We start from the raw sequence: 19,830 nt of genomic DNA, 5'->3' as shown, positions 1-19,830 counted from the left end.
AAAGAGTTATGACAATGTGTGTTGCAAAATACTGCAGTTATTCAGATGCTATGCATTTTTTTCCGTCCTGTATACATCCTATGTAGCCTTCTGTCGTCTGCTTCTAGATTTAGACCAATCACATTTTAAAGATACGTTCTGTGCGAAATTGGAAACATGGCAGACACCACGAGTGAAACTTGCAAAATCGACTGGCTTTATCCAGAACTGTTGTCAAAGGAAGGCCTTGTACATATATTATCCCAGGTCTGTCAATGAATTGGCTTTTTCTGAGAAATGTTACTCAACTTAGTATGAGTTAAATTATAAATAACTCAGTAACAGTTAACAATAAACTTCGCAACCCAAGCTTTGCGGAAATCTTCACAACTTCATAGACCTTAAAAAAAAAAAAAAAAGGCGTTTGGCATAGTCTTGCATGAGGGGCTATGGCCAGTTCAACAGTGAAGAGAGTCTCTTTTAAGTCATCAAAGTGCTGTATAAGATTAAGAGCTCCACAAGTGTATTACTGTTGAATAGCCAAGTGGGAATTTTCACATTACTGTAGGCATCACCCACACTGTTCCAGATCTTTTTTGGAGAACATTATGTATGAAACCCTCCTCAGCCTTTGCACTTCCATTTCCATTAGTGAAAGGTCAATTTGCAGCCTATACTTTGTAGATGACATCGACCAGATGGCAGGTACGAACAAAAAACTGCGAGACTTTTATCAACAGACTGACAGTTTAAATGCATATAGAATGGAGAGTGGAACTGGCAGGAGCAAAGTTAATGGTCATTGGCAATGGCGAGCAGATATCTACAGGAATAGAGCTTGGTTCATAAGAGGAAACATAAGACCAGTGACTTTGTGTGAAGCATGGTCTCCACACTCATAGGACACCAGGAACCCAACTTGCAACAGTCAGTGTAATCTGGTCTGGTTTGGATGTGTGATTAGGTATGACACTTTATCAAAAACTGTCCTTCAAGGTACCTTGGAAGGTTCTCAACGCTGCAGTGACCAGTGGAAGAACTGTGAAGGCGCGGACTGGTCATTCTGTGCAGGACCTGTTATCGCCCATGAGTGCTGCATGTCAGCTGCTGCATTTATCCATGTGCTTCCCCCAGCAACCGGTACCAGTCAAGGGATGAACAAATGAAATTATAGGGGCATATTGCTAGCAGCTCTGTCAGGTCAGAGAAATTTGAGGATTAAAAGAATTTGATATTAAAAAAAAAATCTCCTCAGTCTAAAAATGTAATCCGCTCTATATAAATTCATCATCTTAAGGCAAGTTTTAATGCTGTGTCTATCACCCCTTGGTGTTGAAAAGTAGAGAACACCGCATGCATGTCTCACATGTTTTGCCTTTTTTTCCTCAGAAATCGTGCTTTTTGATGACAACGAAGCTTCATATTTAAGGAGATAAGGTTTTTCAATAACACTAACAGAAATTTCGACCATTCTTTAAATCCTTCCTATAAACTATGTGATGTTTTGTCTCAAGAAGAAATAGTGTGTAGATCAGGATGCATTAGTAGTCTCTTAAAAACTAAGGATGATATTTTGAATTAGCCTTTGCTTAAAATTCATACATTATGCTACAATTCCTCTGAAGCATATCGTGGGTAATGGTGGCAAGATATGAGCAAGTTCACAAGATCATCATTGGGTTTTTTTCCCCCATCAGCTATAGATAGCTGGGTATTTGTGGCAACAAAATCTAGTAATTTCTCAATATATGGTGTGTTGTGTATTCTGAATATAAAAGACTTTTTTCTTATGACATAAAGACATGTAGTTGAGAAATTCACTGTTATTATTATAAGGAAGATGCAATTTTCCAATACTCCATTTAGCAAACTTTGTTAGATAGCCATATCGTACTGACTAGGTAAGACAGTTACAATGAAGCGTTTGAGAACAACCAGTGCAAGAAAATTTAGAGTAAAATAGTATGAAGGTGTTAGGTATTAAAATTAAATTGTTGACCTTAAAATTGAATTGAGTAGTTTTGTATTTCTCATTTTTCCACATTTGTTGTTTGACTGGCAGCGCTTTGTGAAACTACCAGACAATGTTGAAGCAGTATCTAAAGAGGATCTACTGGAGCAGTACTACAAATATATTTTGCCACAGCCTCAGCGGCAATATCGCAATAATCGTCGTGGAAGAGACATGATTAGGAGGCAAATTGCTCTTGCCAAAAAGAGAAAAAGCATATCACCAGTCAGCAATGAGCTATCAGCCAAGTATATTATTTTTTTTATTTGGTATATGCATCTGAATTAAAGTTAAGCACTGAAATATTTGTTTAAACCTTTTACTTGGAAATGAATCTAAGAAGAATTGCATCCATATAATAATTTGGTTTTTGGAAAGTTGGCTGGTAGAAATGAGAAAGCTTTGTAGCTTGACAGGATAAAAGTAATGTTAATTGATCCTTGTTTTGGCTTGAGAATGGAAAGATTTCTTTCCACCAACAAATGAGTGGGTACCTGAAAAGCAGAGGATTAAGTTGGGTGCCACCATCTGCATAACATCCCTAGATATGGTCAGCTGCTTAAAGCTCATCACATCTTCAGCCTCTAGGACATTGGGGCTTGTCTAGTACACCTCTAGTTTAATTTTGTAAAGAAACTTCTTGTGGTGGTTGAATTTTATTACAGAATTTTTATGAAAAGTATGCCTTAGGTGAGACATTTGGATGCCTATGAGTCAGAAAAGAAGTCTTCAATAGTAATTAGCATTACTTGAGTTTCTTAATAGTTGATGGCTTTTTTTCAGAAAAGTAAAAAATACTTCTTCTCATCATCTCTTCATTTGATGGCATTTCACCTGGAGATCGGCTAAAACCACCTCCTTCATGCATTAATGTTAAGAAGAAAGTCATCAAGCTCAGCTCCTCAAAGTCTTCTGGTGAATGCTCTTCCTCACCATCAACAGTTAACAGTTTAGATGGATCACCACTTGCCAAGAAAATAAGAGTGGACAATTTGTCATTATCAGCTGAAGAGATGAAAAATTCCAGTGTTACTTCAGAGGTTCCCACCATGAGCGAGAATATTAAACCAATCAACTCTCATTTAAACAACTTGACTCTGAAAAAAGAAGAGGCTGCACTAGATACCACAGACAGCAGCAAAGTCACAAGACAAGAGGCTCCAAAAGGATCACCTATGGTGGGTTTAAAATACATTTCTGAAGTGCCTTTTGTACAAGCATTCTTTGAGGTGCTATTAGATGTGTACAAATGATACAGAAATATCTTATATTCATGAAAAAGTATGCATGTTAGGAAGGGTGAAGATGCTACATGAAAATGTATCAGAATCAAAGAAAAAGGATTCTTAATGTACAGATGTCCTCAATACTATGGGAAAAACCCTCACCCTTGTTTTGCCACAAAATTAAGATTAAATGTTTCTTTTCTTATACTTGATTTTATCCTTGTTACTTATTGAGTTATTGCTGCAACGGAAATTTTTTTTGGCTGATTTTAAACAATTTATTTTGAAGACTCTTAATGTGTGTCTTTTATCTTAAGAATCTTCAAGCAGGCATAAGACTTGAAATTAATTCATCAGGAAATGATCTTATTTGACAGGAGACCAGTCCAGAAAGTCCTGACAAGTGTAAAAGCAAATTTCAGTTAAAAAAGATTTCTTGGCCATGAAGAAGAGCTACTAAGAGACTAGAAAAACAAGAGTACAGATTCCTGCTCTTGTTCTGGACATTGCAGTGTTGCAGTTCTGAGTGAATGTTGCAACCGGATTGTGAGTTCCAGGATGTAGGTGTGTCATTACAGAGTTGGTTTTAGTTTTGGTGTGTCTGAAAAGGTGCAATAAAATGCAGAATATTTCTTGCATTAAGTACATCTGCTGGCCTACTCCTTAATTTGCAGTCATGCAAGGAAATAAAACGTGTTCAAATATCAACTAGACATTACCTGGTTAGTTTACTGGCTGTAATAGGAGGCTAATACAGCCACTTTGAATGAACTTGACGTTTGTTGGCGCCAGAGTATGAATCATTTTGAGTATAAGCTGCAATTTTAGGACGTTTTCTCTATCTCCCTCCAAAAAAGAATCAAGTTGATAAAAAAAATTGCTGTTGATTTCGGATTCAGTAATCTTTGTATACTGCATGTATATTTTTTATTTTTGGTGCCCTCATTCTGTTGCTTCATTTTTGGCACAAGAAACTTGGGTATATATATATTTTAAATTTAATTTTTGCAGCTGAATGTCATGTCACTAACTTTAGCATTTCTTCTAAAAGACATTGTCAGTGAGTATCAGTGAGTAAAATGGTTTTAAAAAGACCATAAAAAGATCTTCAAAATTCTTGTGTTAAGCCAGCAGCACAGACAAAATGTAAAGTTTTCTGTAGTCTGAAGAGGTTATTTCAAGTTGAAATCATGTGAAATGTTTGTTTTTTATGTATCAATTAATAAATGTAATAATGACAACCTCTTTAGTGCCTGTCCAGCTTCTGAATGTCATTGCCTCTAGATTCTAGCAGACAGTAAAAAAAAAAGCATGAATAAAAACATGCCGTCATTTACAAAATTTAATTCCAAATTTGCAACTCTTCAAAAGGCATATAAGATGAAAAAATTTCACTTGCTCAAAATAGTTTTATGCAATGTGCTATTATTCTCATATCCACACATTCATTATTGTATCAAGTTCTCCTCCCTCATCTTTAAAAAATGTGTTCACTGCCATTGAATTTTTTTTTTATTTATTATAACTAATCTGTCTTCTCCAAATGGCCTAAATTAGCACAAAAAAAAATAAAAAGTGTCCTTGGGACTCGGAATATAGCCGATATAGCAGTTCATAAACAAACTCCAGGCCATCTTTGCTACTTAAAGACCACAAACATTCATAAATCAGCTAAACAGGCTTTACTGTTTGTACACATATGCTTTATTACATCTTTTTACAAAAGATGGCAACTATAATTTCACACAATTTTCCACAGCACATAAGAACAAGAAGACATTTGTTCAAGAACATACATTCTGTCCCAAAAGAGGTATTTGTTGCACATAGCATGTTGGACCTGGTGGTGGTGTCATGCCTTGATTTGATATTCCCCAAAATTATTAAGTAGCTTGTTCAACCTAGTCTGCTGCTGCATCTATTATTTTCCCTTCAGTAATGCATGTCAAGGGACTGAATTAATCATATCCAATGAAGAACCATCCATATATTTTCTTTGCATTTAAACTGTTGACATTGTGATAAGGGTTGGGGATTTCTCTATTCTTCCTGACTAACTCCATCCAACTTACCAGGAGTTTTGGTAATATTTATAAAATTAGCATAACAACTGTTTAGGTAATGATGTTTTGAAAAGGAAAAAATCCCTAGCAAAGCTTTTGTACAAAAAATGTTTCCACTAAAAAGGTCTTCTAAATTCTTAGCAGCACAGACAAAATTAAAAGTTTTCTGTAGCTTTCACTGCGTAGTTTTCTTGTTCAGATGTGAGCTGGCAGAAGTTGGCACTCCAGTAATGAGCAGACAGCTGCCAGGAGAGAAACGCATTGGAATGTAGCCATCTACATTAGCACCAAGCACAAGGGGCTCTCCATCTGAAATAGAATGCAATGAATCCGTACTGAGTAGTGATCTTTTTACAGGACTGCTATAAAAGGTTTAGTATAGTAAAGGATGTTAAAAAAAAAAACATGCATGAATATGAAAAATTATGTCTGAAAATAACTCTATCCATCTCTCTTTTTTTCTTATTTTCACACACACTCAAGACACCCACAAACAGAAACACAATTACCAAGTATAAGTTCCACAGTTGTTAGACTGAAGGCCAGTTTGACAGGTTCCAGCTGCAGCCGTCCATTGTCCAGCAGAAATCTGCGGTGGGCCTGTTTTTCCCCAGCCACACACTTGATATGTATGAACTCTGCCATGCAAGATTTATAACAACAAAAATGATATGTTGATATTTACCTTGAAAAAGCATTGCAGTCAGCAGTGATATTTAACATGGTTCACATAGGTTTCACCATATAAAGACCTAAAGAAAATGAAGACCTGGAAACCTCAGGACCAATCAGGGACCATTTCATAATGTACTACAGGTCATCTGTCATATTTTTTTAAAAAGATTAAAGAATACATAACCTAAGATACAATTTTAGTAGCCATTTTCTTATCAGGCCTGAAGAAGTCTGACACCTTGTTTCAGCTCCACATTGCTTCTCATTCTTCACATTTTTACTTTTCATGTGAACTTTTAAACTAGCTTCACCCATGGAAGCAATATTCAATTTCAATATTCACAGAAACATATCTTTTTGTGCTGTGAAGCTTACTTTCATCATTTTTTTATAACAATATGCTAATTTCCAATTTGTTAAAAAGTCAATAGTCACAAGTTTTGAATAACAGCAGCACTTTCTTTTTCAATTTCCTGACTTGTAAAAACCTACCATTAAAAAAGTTCTAAGTATTGTTCCTGATAACAAGAACAGCTCTATTCCAATTCGTACACTATATTTTATGACAGGTGGGAACATTCACTAAAACTAAGCACTTTTAACACCTTCTTTTGTCCACCCCTAAATCTACTAATCTATGACCATCATATGCACCCTGTTAAAGCTACTTTCAAAATTTAGGTAGACTTACCAGGTTCTGAAAAGTTTTGGTAGTGCACAGGAAAAACGCAAGATGTCTCTTGTACCATCCTGAACACAACATGGAATCCAACCCATCATTAAAATATTACAAAGATGATCAGGTGTGGAACTGTCTACATCATTATGCTTGGTAGTTAGCATCAACTACAGTAATTACAAAAATAAGATGATTGGCATGGAATAAGAAGCCACTTCTGAGGCAGATGAAAAGTAATAAATATTTGATATAAATTTTATATTTGCATTGCGGGGGATGGTAAAGAGTGCAAAGTCAGGTACAGTTATAAAGCTTTCTTACACTGACAGTTCCCCAAGCTTCTTCTGGAGAGCATCAATTTGATCTTTCTAGAAACAAGAACAGAAACATTACTCAATTGCTTTTCTTTAAGCTTTAAGTTTCGTTTAAAATGTTGCGAAGATTAAGTTAGTCAAAACAACTGCAGTTTTAAAGTTATTTCAGCTAACTTTAAAGATTCAAAGCCCTTTTACCTGAAAAGTACATTTCTGGACTATTACAAACATACCTGCTGCTGTATCTGTCTCTCCAGCATCTCATAATTACTGTCGCTGCTGTTAAGGCTGCTGCATGTAGACCCTTTGTCATCAGTTAGCTTCCCCCCAGCACCATCTCTACCTGGGGGCAGCACCAGCAGAGGGCTAAGAGCCTCCTTGCTCTCCCCATGGGGTTGGATCTGTTGATGATGAGCACCATTAATTTCTGTGTGTAAGTCTGAAGGGTCAGTTGGTGCCACTTTGACCCCTGTAAATACACCATGGAGGCCACTGGCAATTTCTGCCATCCGATCATGGTGGAAAGGCTCTGTCTCTCCATGTCCACTGTACATTCTTGAATGAGCTGGAAACAGTTCTGTTTCAGTTTTCCTTTCCTTACAAGTAGCCGCTTCAATTCTGTCATGAACATTGTTGTTAATTTCAAATGTATGCGACAACTTTGTATTTAGAAACTTGGGTGAGCTGTGAGAAAAGTCAGCGAGTTCAGTCTCCAAAGAGGGAGATGGCTGTAATCTGTTGGTTGTGTTCACTTCCTCCACTAGCTTTTTAAGACCAACAGGTGAGTCCTCAGGAGAAAGAGAAACTCTGATAGTCATTGGTTCCATAAAATTCTCTTGCACAGTCATTGGTTCCATAGAATTCTCTTTCACAGGCTCTGAAGACTTCATTCTGGGAGTTGATCTGTCCCCTCTGTAGCTGGAGGTACGTGTTTGTAAGCGTGATTCACCGACAGTCTGGCTTTTAAGTTCACGTACACTGTCCGCCTTTGTTAGTGCACCAGAAGACTGTACTTTGAGATTCTGAGAATGGTAGCTGGAAAACTGTTGCATCTTTTCTACAAAATAAGAAAATCAGTTTTGCTGTTAAAAAAAAAAAAAAGTCAACAAAATGAAGGTTTACCTTAACCTTGTCATAATGAATGCTAGAACAAGTTGTCTTCTCCTTGACCACACAAACTTCAAATTTGAACTACATGTATTTCAATAGATGACTTTCAACAAAATGGCTTTGAGGTGTAAAATACTGTAAACAGCAACAAAATATTGTAGAATTGACTTTAATGAGATTAACAGCTATTTCCTTCTTAGCATTCTAAATGTCACACAAGTTCTCACCTGGTCTAGTAGGGAAGAACCGTAAGGCTGAGAGTGAAATGTGCCAAACTGCTGGAGGAAGGGAAAGTGGCATCAGTTGGTTTTGCTGTTCCAACTAAGACCAGGACACCTACAGCATTGGAAGCTAGGGCTGCAGGCAAATTGCACATACCTTTTGGCTTTTCATCTTTGGCCAGAGACTGAAAGATACTCAGCATTGGTAAAAAAGAAAATGAGCATGATAGGGTGGATTATAGAAACATGGCCGATGTTAAGAATAATAAAACTTAAATATCCATCAAACCATACAATTGACCTTTTCCTTTCACAGCAAAGCAGCCAGTGCGTGAAAAAGACTGTAAAGATACATCATTAAGATGTAAAGACATTTTATATAGGAAAGATAACTATAGATAGGGAAATCCATAACAATATAATAATAAAAAGCCAAGGGCTTTATGATTCAAATTCCGATTACACTATGGAAACTCATCAACATTCACAGTGTAAAATCAATAACAAACTTACATTCTAAGTGAGAATCACGAAAGCATGCAGTAACCAGATAATTTAATATGGAATAAAGAGAAAATTACTTAAATTTTCTTAAGCAAAAGAAATACAAGAACATTTACCATATGTCCAGCAGGTACAAGGTGATTGTCAAGCAATGCAAAGATCTGAAACTGGCTCTGTGTGTTGCTTCCCACAACAACACACTGGCTTTCTGACTGCACATGAAAAAGTTACATGCAATCCACTCATTGTAAACAAATCAGTGAATTAATGGAGATACCGTTTCCTGCACGGGTCTCTAATTGCATAGACCATTAGCAGCTTTCATGAACTAAAAATTAAAAGCACCAAGGTTGAGCAATCATAATGTCAACTATGATTACCTGGAAGCAAAGAAGATCAGGGGACAGCATGTTAGCAATGGCAACTTTGGCCACTACCAAAGGGTCTCTCATGTCAGGTGGTAGCTTGAGCACGTGTAGCATGGCTGTGTCTTGCATGTCTGCCTGCAGACATTGCATAACAATTTTCTTTTTGTTTAAAATACTGTATATAAAACTACAAGACTATTTGCACATCTGTAGTATTGGAAAATTACATAATAATAAACTAAAAATAATATAGTGCACATAGTTATACACATATAATACTAGAATATGGGTATATCTATGCATCTATCCAAACAGAATGCTGAGGAACATACCATCATTTTGACCAGTCTACCATCTGATGCTACCAGTCACAAGGTTTGAAACTTAAACATGCTACCCTATTTGAAGAACCACCAAGAAAAAAAAAATCCAATACAGCCACAAAAACTGCTCAATTAAAAGTGTTCTTATGTCTGTATTTAAAGTTAAAGCTGACCTTTGGATTTTGCTGAAGATGCAGCAAGCTGTCTTTGATCGACAGAGAATCACATGTTTCCTTTAAATCCGCTAAAACAAAGAGAAAATAAATCATTCCAAAAAAACTTCAGTTAAAAAATATATATCCTTATATTTTATATATCCTTTACATATGTCTCCTCCTTACCTATATGTAGACTCCAATTTTGAACCATTATGTTTTCCTTTCATAAGAGTCACTGTACCTTATTTCAGGAAATAGTTCTACCCACAATATTACAATTTAAAAATAAAAAATTTACAAATAGCACGTGTGCATGTCCTATTTAAGAAAGTGTGTGTAGATGCACATTTGCAAGCGGTGGTTGTGCCTGTACAAATGCATGATGAATGCAAGTGTTTCGGAGCACACACGAAGCAATAAATTAGGAATGCCTTATCAGACTTAACCACACTAAGGAATTTAACAATTTGTGGGAATTCAAAATCTCATTGATCAGTCAATACCTGGCAAAAGAAAAGCATCAACATCTTTTTTTTTGCAGAGCCTTTCCAGAGGTTGATCTGATGCACAAACAAATGTGCTACTGGAAGCAGAAGAAAGGGCTGTGATACTGCCTAATGCTCTGAAATTAGTAACAATAAAATACAATATAATTAAATTCTGGTTAAGCAAGTTCTTTTCAACAAGAACGTGAGATCACAACAAGAACGTAAGATCAATCTTGTTTTTCAAATCAATTATTTCCCAAACCCACTTATGTTATATTCCGACAAATGAAACTTTTGGTTTACTAGGGGACAATAAAAAAGTTTCTTGTAAAGGTTCAAACAAATCACTTTTCTAAAATCATTTTCTTGCTGTTTGTGATGAAAAAAAGCAATATCTTTATGACTACAAGCCTTCAGTAATTCAAAATAAATTGAGCTTCAGATAAGTAGATGCATCATGTGTCATATAAAACATAAGTTGCTTAATAATAATAATAAAGATTTTATATTGCACTTTTCCAATGATTTTCTGAAAGTGCTTTGCATAAATAATATACAGCTGAGAATCACCAACAACCATAAACCCATATTTGCAAATAACAGACATGCTCACTTCTACAACAGACATCTCCTCATACAGAAAGTAAATTACAGACACGCGTTATGCATGCTCAAAGTCAGGACAGGGTCACAGCAAAGTCACTGTTCTGAAAAGATGCATCTTAAGTTCAGACTTAAAGGTGGTAAAAGAATCAGGGAGATGAAGGCTGACGGGTAATCTGTTCCAAGTTAATGGGGCTTGGTAGGAGAAAGACCTTTCTAACCATATGTTTTTATCTTAGCTTATGGGACTTGCAGAAGCTTGGTGTCAGAAGATGAGTAAAGAAGTCGTGCTGTTATATATATTGTGAGTTCAGAGGTAAAGGGGACCAGTGCCAGAAATGACAGAAAAAGTCAAAGTAGAAAGTTTGTAGGCTATACAATCCACAAATGGCAGCCAGTGAAGAGAGCAAATGATGAGTCAGAAATTAGTTAATAATGAATGTGTCATATATAATATTACGTACCCAGGAATGCACCAGGCTGCTGGCACAAAGTCACTGATGTTGCTGTCAACATCTGCCCATGTATAAATCTGTCCAAAGAAAATTGATAGCACTGTACAAATTCAAGAATTCAAAATATTAACTAAGAGCAAGGATATAAGAGGGAAAAAAGAGAGTGTGTTTATTCTTTGCATCTATTCAGGTGTGCTTGTGTGTCTGCATGGTTTAAAACTGATACACATTTTCTTATACAGATGCATGTTCACACTGCTTGATAAACAAGACATTCAGATGGTCTATTTTAAGTAACCTAACATCTTCTCCGCACTGAGACTGTCATCTTATATTGATGTAGCCATAGCCAGTCAATATAAAACCCATGCCAATACCCAAATACTGTAATAGGATTACTGAGCACAAGTGCCATGCACACATCTCTAGAATGTCACCATCTGTTACACCAGTCACCTTCTCAAACACAAAAAAAACTGTGCCTTGTTGACACTATGCTTCTGTTCAAATAACCAATTTCTTCATTATTTTAAATTTTATTTACTATTTTCAATATATTTTTGGCTGATTGTGACTTACAGCACCTCTTACAACACATACAAAGACACATATTATAAGGCATTGAGCAATATTTATGCTGTGAAGTTCTAATTAGGTATCTGGGTATGTAGAAAACAAAATCATTCCCACAAAGCTACATGAAAACCTATAAATAAAACATGACTGACAAAAGGTGATTTCCTAAATGCATTCCAAGAATGTGTAATACAGAAAATTCATCTTATTGATTTAGTTGCCCATCGGCTCCAGAAGTACAAACAAGTCAATACAATCTAGTGGAAAATGAGAATGGGCACACACACACAAGCATGCATGTATAACAAGAGGAAATGGGTTTCACACATCCTTCACCCATCACAATCTCTTTTACAAATATATCTTCTCAGAGTAAATTTAGTGCTTAAGTTTGGTCAAGCCATTGAACAAAAGGCCTTGTAGTCTGCAAGGGAACAGCAGTGTTTGATAGCCACAAATAAGAAATTTTGGAATGACATTTAATTGAGGCAAGATAATGCTTTGTGATTTTCACAAGTTGTTATTGCAGTATATTTTGAAGCTGAAACATCACTTTTATCTACTATAATAAAAACACATTGTTTTCGCTAAAAACAGCCTTTAAACTAACTTTTTATCAATAAAGTTGCTTAAAAAATTGTTTGGTGATAATTTTTTTTCCAGTTCTTGATCAGACTTGAACTTTGACAAGGACACCAGTTAGTCTGAATACAGTAATATGACATATAACAAAGCTTATCATTAGAAAGCAATGAATCTCAATTATCCTGATTTTCTAGCTATCTGAAAGTTGTAACGAATGCTACAGATGATTCATTTTTAGCTTTCCCCTTTTCATTTTCTTACAAGACCCATGTTTTTTTTTTTAATTATGATTCCATACTCTTTACTTACTTTTTAGTTTTCCCAGTTTAACGTTTCTCAAAGATATTATTGGGGAAAAAAACTACACCTGGAAACAGAGTTTAACATACCAACAGCGCAGCCCCAACACCAAGCACAAGTCTTCTGCCATCTTGCGACCAGCAACCACAGCTGATCTTCTCCCTGGAAACACCAAGGATAAGCTAGACAATGCTTCATATTATTAACTTTTTCTTACTAAATATGCTGGATTCTGGAGTATTATAAAAAAACACATCAAACTATGAAATAGCCATAGCTTTTATGCACTATCCCAGCTAAATTCTGAGATTGTACGAGCAATAGTAAATTCATTAACAATATATAAGTGTCATGATTATTATATATCTATAACTAAGTGTGCCAATATCACATGTAATCAGCACACATGTGCCTTACTTCTCAAGTGAAGGAAAAGCAAAGCTGCCTCTGTTCTGTGTGTGGCGGAAATAAAAACTACACTGCTGGCGACTCAGTAAGCAAAGCACATCACAGACGGGATTCCACAAGCATCCTGTAAAATTAAAATTGAAAACAAAATTACCAATTGAAAAAAAAACTGTTTGAAAAAATCATCATGGGATGATTCAAGGATTGCATGCATTACGCTTTCACCTAACAGACTGATTAATTCTTATATGACTGAAGTCTATTTTGTTCTACACTACTATATTAACATCAAAACTGCATAAAATTAGTTACTTCAATTGACTTTAGTACTTATTTCTGTGAAAGGAACTATTACTATTATTTTTACACCACATAGCATACTTTACTTCTTTGTCCTCCTAAAAAGATGCACAACATCTAAGAATGGACTAACCTTGTGGAATCACTTGCACATTAATTTTGCGCATTTGCTTAAAGTTTAAACGCGGAGCTGTGCCAGTTACTCGCCACACTGTGACATTCTGTTGATGGACAGCTGCCATATAGCATGTCTCACTGGCCACTGAGATGCTCCAGTGAACACTCTGCACAGATCTAAAGCACCAAGCAAACATTTAGTTTAAGACCTTCCAAAACATTCACAAAAGCATTCAAATCTAGAAGTAAATTTTAATAGAAGACAGTTTAAAAATAAAAAGGAGATATCTGCACAGCTTCCAAAGTGGTTATTAACACTATTTTGTTTATGTAGGAAGTCCTACATTTTGATGCAATCAACCAAACAATAATGCTAGGAGGGGGTGGGCGTGGATACCAGTTTTTAGAAGCTGTCGTATGAAGGAAATAACACCTGTTTGATACAAGTACGATTTTACCTCTTTCTGAACACACCTTAATAACTCTTTAAAGTTTAATACAGTATGAATATACCATGATTTTGCAGGACAGATTCTTATGGTTTTTCTTGTTAAACCATAAGCTGGAGGAGTGGTGTAATGTTAAATACTTTTAATGTGTAAAACAGAAGTGAAACATTAGGATCTCTCTGCAACCAGTGGCAGACTGGCCAGTAGGGCATTTGGGCAATGCCTGGTGGGCTTATTTTGTTCTATAGAATAATATTATAGGCCTATTTTAGTGAGAAGGGCCGCTCTGTAAATAATGCCCGGGCCTGCTTTAAAGCTCCAGTCCGCCCCTGTCAGCAACCAATCTCAGTCTAATAAAGATAATGCACATTGTAGTATACCTGTTTAATTATCAGTTTGGCAAAGGATGGAGAGTGGTGACTGGTATTTGGTGATCGATATTTATTGCTAGGTAAGATCAGAAGTATTACAGATCACTTTGCATCACAAAAATGCATTCTATCGTGCGTCTGCTTAAAAAAAAACTGTTTAGTCTGGCTAGCCTCAGGATACTGAAGGAAAGGCTGCTAAAACAATGTCATGTGCTTTCATATATTTATACTTAACATCTTGGGCTGGGTTACATGAAGCTACTATCAGGCTTCCACTCATGAAGGTCTCACTTCCATTCATAAAAAATAATGATCATGAAAATCTTATAATTTTTTACAGTTGATGGACCGTCTGCAAAGCATTTTATATTTTGACAATGCTTCTTACAGCTGTCACATTCAATATCGTTGCTTTTACTTGATTTTTTATCAGGTTTGGTGTTACAGTTTGCGGACTTCGACGGTGAACGTCAGTGAGGTTAGCAAGTGACAGGAAGTCAACGCTTTAACGCGCTACCGCTTGATCGCCGTCGATATCCCCCGCGAACGTTTACTGTCATGATTTCGGGTGGTGCAGGAGGAAGGGTGGATGGGTAAGAATCATGTGCGCGGGCTGCGATGAGGTTTGTTGCAAAAAAAAAAAAAGCGGGGGGGTGATGGGTATGAAGGAAAGAAGCAAACGCCGGATGAGAATAAAAATACTTGCTCTTATCTTCTAGTTATGTGTGTGCGTGCTGTTGATGAGAATTCATATTTGTCAATCTATAAATAAATTCATCCCAATATCGCTGCGGTAGTCGCTCCTCAAACTTTGGGCGCATTTACATTTCAAACAAGTATACCAGGGCAAACAAAACCGTTTCTTTAAATATCGGAGGCCAGTGCAACGCAGAGCTCATGTATTTTACAAATATCCTACTACAGTTACCAGACAATGACATCAACAGTCAAATATATGCTTCAAAACAAGATGGAAAGAACAGCCACCAGAAACTTATTATATCCATCGTATTTAATGTTTCCAAACAAAGCAAATTACGATCATCAGCTAACGCTCTGTGGTTCAAGGTAACTTGCAAACTATATAGTCACCAGCAATTAACTGACATGTATCGCCCTCGGAACACGGTGTTCATAATTGTAAACTGTGATAAAACTTAATTCTTCTTGTTGTTGTGGGCTAAAGGAACTTCAAGATAGGGAAAAGAAAAAGTTATTTTTCCTTTTTTTTTTTTTGCCACAGAGATGACTTCGTAAAAATGCACGTTGAGATTGCTAAGATCTCTTCTTGCCATGAAAAACCTAAGTACTGAAACATGAGCGGACTTGGGATGTGAAATGGATGATAAAACAATGAAGCCAGGTATGAGACGACGGAGACTGGACTATTTACACAAGACCGGTAATGAAGCATTCAGCATGCATCACAGGTAGCGTACACACCCAGTGAACACGATACGGAGGTTTCAAGAGAGTTAGCACCCTCCACCATGACCCCACTCCTCGTCGCTAACTCCATTTTTCCCCACGCATGGTCAACAGCCGGTGGGTGGGGTTCAGGAGTTGGGAAGGGGGTGAGATGTGTCCCAGCAAGTGCATGTCAATGAGGAGCGAGTGTCGTCGTACAATGATTCTCATGGGCCGTAATTTTGAGCTATAAATACCTGACAATGAGGAGCGAGGGTCTTGGGGTGTTTCTCAGGGGCTGTGCTACGAAACTGATACATCCGTACCTTCGAGTTTGCTTTACCTCCGCTCAGTAACAGACTCAAGCTCTTTGTAGCCATACATGTGAACAGTAAATAAGACGGGGATCATTTACAACATATCTCAAAGATCTGTCTGCGTGTTTCCTGTTGCAGGACCCCGCAACGATTCTGTTCCTAGTAACCCTGAGGTAATTTTATACCTGCGATCATTATTATGGTCCCACAACGACAGGCTTTAGTCTCAAATTCAGCTTGGCTGGGTGGGTTACAAAACACAGATTCTGAAGTGAGCTGTTTGATTTTCCTCCTTTTGATCATCATCCCTTGGTCACGTTGGCCTCCCTCCTCCCAGCACACACGTTTTCAGCAATCACGTTTTACCTCTCATCTTGCTTGTGGTACCCTGTACCCACACGCCACTGTACACTATATACATTCTTAGGCGCTGCGGGTAGGAAGAAAAACGGTCTCTGTTACTCTGGACAGAAATGTTCAACCACATCGCGTGACTGATTATTGTACACAATTTAAGACGTGCAGCACAAAAGAAAATATGTGTATGTACGTGCGTGCGTTTGTATGCGTGAATACTATGGCTGAAACGGGTGGTCATTCAGATAACATTTACAGCCCAAATAACGGTAAAGCCCCTAAAATGTGAGGAAGAAGGCAGGTGTTAACAGAAAGAAGAAAGGAAGGGATATCTGCGGGCGTTTTGTATTTCTGGGACAGGACCGAGCGGAGGGTCGAAATGAATGACGTCCTGTGCCGTCAGCAGGAAGGAATGCGGTCCATCAAGTGAGCTTTGTGCAGTGTTTGCGTGATAGGACAGGATTCCAGGGCAGGGATCGGGTGCGAGAGGGGGTGTATGAAGGTGGAGTGCAATATTCGGTATAATACCGACTGTACACATTCTCAGGCCAATGGTGGTAAACAGATTACAACCCACTCAGCTTCTCAGCTAAATTCGTCAGTCTTTCTTCCATGTCTTTTTCTTCACTTCTTTCCCCACTCTAGTCAGCCAACCATTCTACTACAAGTATTTATACTTCTCTCATATAAAAATATAATTAAAAAATTCGCTGGTGTTGGATGAATATAAAATGCATACAAATCACTGAAAGTAAAAGTTGGGCAGATGTTATTGATTGATGTACTTGGATGTACTGTATTTCACGACAGCGATTTCCCAACCAGTAGATCACAACGTTCCCTTTAGCACAGAGACTTTTGGGAGGGGGTGGGAAATGAAAGAAAAATTACAGTTAGTGTGTAAAAGACCAAGGATTGGGAGGTAAAACTGCATTGATAAGAACCCAAGGTAATGTTCTGTGAAGGGCGTGAAACGCCATGCGATGTAGCTTATGGTACTAAGTAATGAACATTCGGTGTATTACCCAGAAGACAGAGAATTGCAGTTTCACAAAAAACTATTTTGTCTGTGCACAATACCTTTGTCCACATTCTTTCTAGGTAATATTGGTGAAAGTTGCACTTTAATACAATCACTGCGCAAGGCTTCAACTAGCTCAAAATATACACTTTTAGAAAGTAATTGCACATGGCTACTTACTCAAACTCCCCAAGTCGTACTGAGCCACCATTTCCACCTGCTCCTGATGGAGATGCACAGGAGCCAGAAGATGCCTTTACTGTCAGTCCAAATGACACCGTGTTCTGGATGAACCGCTGCAGATATAATGACATATCTCACAAACAGTTTTACATGAATTTTATGTGATTAATAAAGGTCACCCAAAATAGATATTTTTATAGAATATATTTATTATAAATACATTGAGTTTTAGTGACAATAGGAGATTTGAAACACACCCTTGGAAGACCCAGCTTCCAGTTACAAGAAGGGAAAAGTTGGGGGTGGGGGTGGAAAGGAAACCAAGAATTTTCTTATAAGGAAAATTTGCTTGCCAGTGGTTTTTACAGGTATAAGGTGTGACCTATTGATAATACAAATCTCTTAATTGTATCATGATTACAGAACAATGCACACATATTTAACTGCTTACAGGCACTTATTTTCAACATGCTTAATTATTTACTGACAATTTAAATAAAAATGGATCTATATTTTACTCCCCTTTTAATAAACAACAAAAAAATTAGTTGAATAGGCAGACAGATAGCAAACGGATTGGAAAGAAATGTTTGTTAATATGAAGCACAAATTTGTTTTTAACTAGAATTGCATGTCACTTCTTTGCACTATTTTTTTTTCTTTTATTTTCTTCTAAAGATTTAGAAAGGAAGGAGTTTACATATATGTGCATGTGTGGGCACGCAAGTATGTATTTGTGTCTGTGAAGAAGTAGTAATAAGTCAATTTATATAGCCCTTTGCCACACCCTCAAAGGCTAGCTCAAAATCCTTTCCAAAAAATAAAAACACACAGACACAACAGCAATAATAAAGGAAGGTGGTCTCAAAGTAAAGAGTTCGATGCATTCTTGGCTAGTGTGGCTACTTATGGTAAAATGAAGGTGAATGCCATCAGCATAAATGTGGTCTGCAGTTTTGGGGAAAAAAAGTTATAACACAGTATGTTGACCAACTGATGTTTGATATCCAGACAAGCACAAATAATTCTGAATTACAATCCCTTTTATACCACCTTCACGTCCTGCTCCAAATGACTGCTTTTCTTTCATTACACGAGATCAGTAGCACTAAGGACAACAAACATCAATAAACTCAGTTTGCCACTATCTTTCCTCAAGGTATCTAAAATGATGCTGCTGCTCTTTGTCAGTATCACACATAGCAGGTTCTCTTGAAAGTCCATGATGAACTAAATTTAACTCCATTATTTTAGTGCTCAACCTGAGCTACTATCTTTTCCTACTGGCTACATGTATTCTCACATTTCTAACACAAAGCATTGGTATGATAAACAATGTTTAGTTCGGAACTATAAACAAAAGTCATGATAAACTGCTGTACAGGATACCTAATCAATCCCTTGGAAAAAAGCGCTCAAAAGTACCATGCTATAAAATAGACTACACCTTATAATACTGTAGGAATTTTTAATGGCTTACAAATTATGGGGAAGTTTATAAATGTAATGTGAAACCATTGGATGAAGAGAAGCTTAAGAAATTTTTGTTTCAAAGGATGATTCTTTTCATTATTTAGAATCGCCTAAGAAGAGACAGCACTCAGTTTCTCTCTCTCAACTCACACACGCACACACATAGAGAATGGGAAAAGAAATTCTGCTTCTCCACATAGAAAGGAACTCTCATCTCTTATCAGCACCCCCAAAAAAATGATTTTATTATCCGAATCAACACACGAAAATCATCTTATGTCAGACTTCAATGAAGTCATCAGACATCAAAGGCTGCCAGAGTTACACTGATCCCTATAGCCAAACAAGAGCACGATAAGGAAATATAATTATTGAAAAAATAAAGTATAATTTACCGTTTAAAAGATTGTTGATCCCACTAAGGCGCAGTTTTGTTGCACCTAACTCCATCTTTCGTCGTATTAATAATCAGTCTGGCGAAGAAAAATGGTCAGCCGAAACACCATCGGTGACAGCCTTAGCCCCATTAGCACTGACTACATCCAAGACGTACGCTATACACGATCACCCTTTAGCGACTGTTCAAGTCTACCTTGCTCGTCCACCTTGATTCAACGCGCCAGATGCGTGCTCGTCTATAGCTAACTTCAATGCAGAAGATCCAAAAGTAGCAGACGACATTAAGGAAGAGGGGAGAAAAAAAAGGACTATAATAAACACGACCTTAGTTAAAAAACAGATTTTTCAAGAATGACGTTTTCACATGTAAAAACTCACAGAAAAAAGAAT

At 37.0% G+C, this 19,830-nt stretch overlaps 2 protein-coding genes across 4 annotated transcripts; one reads left to right on the top strand and one right to left on the bottom strand.

Annotated features, from left to right (window-relative positions):
* The first annotated feature begins 35 nt into the window (after positions 1–35).
* On the top strand, positions 36–4,457 carry LOC112566003. Its single transcript, XM_025241923.1, has 4 exons — positions 36–246; positions 2,042–2,238; positions 2,787–3,168; positions 3,594–4,457. The coding sequence occupies exons 1-4, from the start codon at positions 157–159 to the stop codon at positions 3,660–3,662; spliced, it is 738 nt and encodes a 245-aa protein (XP_025097708.1). The 5' UTR covers positions 36–156; the 3' UTR covers positions 3,663–4,457.
* A 440-nt stretch (positions 4,458–4,897) lies between these two features.
* Positions 4,898–19,689, bottom strand: LOC112566494 (WD repeat and coiled-coil-containing protein-like). 3 transcript variants are annotated; one of them, XM_025242713.1, is made up of 11 exons: positions 19,437–19,689; positions 17,566–17,681; positions 13,480–13,640; positions 13,056–13,170; positions 12,728–12,800; positions 11,187–11,254; positions 10,135–10,253; positions 9,647–9,717; positions 9,163–9,285; positions 8,899–8,994; positions 8,285–8,463 (listed from the first exon to the last, which is right to left on the bottom strand). In XM_025242713.1, exons 3-11 carry the CDS (start codon positions 13,586–13,588, stop codon positions 8,290–8,292), a joined length of 948 nt encoding a protein of 315 aa, XP_025098498.1. In that variant the 5' UTR covers positions 13,589–13,640; positions 17,566–17,681; positions 19,437–19,689; the 3' UTR covers positions 8,285–8,289. The 3 variants fall into 3 exon arrangements, with proteins under 3 accessions (XP_025098496.1, XP_025098497.1, XP_025098498.1); XM_025242711.1 differs by lacking the exons at positions 9,163–9,285; positions 9,647–9,717; positions 10,135–10,253; ... (4 more) ...; positions 17,566–17,681; positions 19,437–19,689 and adding exons at positions 4,898–5,588; positions 5,789–5,917; positions 6,646–6,704; positions 6,955–7,001; positions 7,181–8,004; XM_025242712.1 differs by lacking the exons at positions 9,163–9,285; positions 9,647–9,717; positions 10,135–10,253; ... (4 more) ...; positions 17,566–17,681; positions 19,437–19,689 and adding exons at positions 5,836–5,917; positions 6,646–6,704; positions 7,181–8,004.
* Between the last annotated feature and the right edge of the window lie 141 nt (positions 19,690–19,830).

Source organism: Pomacea canaliculata, linkage group LG6 (assembly GCF_003073045.1).
Source record: "Pomacea canaliculata isolate SZHN2017 linkage group LG6, ASM307304v1, whole genome shotgun sequence".
NCBI lineage: Eukaryota > Metazoa > Mollusca > Gastropoda > Architaenioglossa > Ampullariidae > Pomacea > Pomacea canaliculata.
The sequence above is the reverse complement of the archived record's forward strand: the minus strand, read 5'-3'. Positions and strand labels throughout refer to the sequence as shown.

What these genes read in the sequence shown, in the direction of transcription:
- LOC112566003 (XM_025241923.1), top strand. Translation starts at nt 157, where the DNA reads ATGGCAGACACCACGAGTGAAACTTGCAAAATCGACTGGCTTTATCCA. An exon ending in TTGTACATATATTATCCCAG is followed by an intron (nt 247 to 2,041) that starts GTCTGTCAATGA and finishes TTTGACTGGCAG; the next exon opens with CGCTTTGTGAAACTACCAGA. An exon ending in CTCCAAAAGGATCACCTATG is followed by an intron (nt 3,169 to 3,593) that starts GTGGGTTTAAAA and finishes CTTATTTGACAG; the next exon opens with GAGACCAGTCCAGAAAGTCC.
- LOC112566494 (XM_025242711.1), bottom strand. Translation starts at nt 8,357, where the DNA reads ATGCCACTTTCCCTTCCTCCAGCAGTTTGGCACATTTCACTCTCAGCC. An exon ending in CCAAAACTTTTCAGAACCTG is followed by an intron (nt 5,918 to 6,645) that starts GTAAGTCTACCT and finishes CTTGCATGGCAG; the next exon opens with AGTTCATACATATCAAGTGT. An exon ending in AACTGTGGAACTTATACTTG is followed by an intron (nt 5,589 to 5,788) that starts GTAATTGTGTTT and finishes ATTCTATTTCAG; the next exon opens with ATGGAGAGCCCCTTGTGCTT.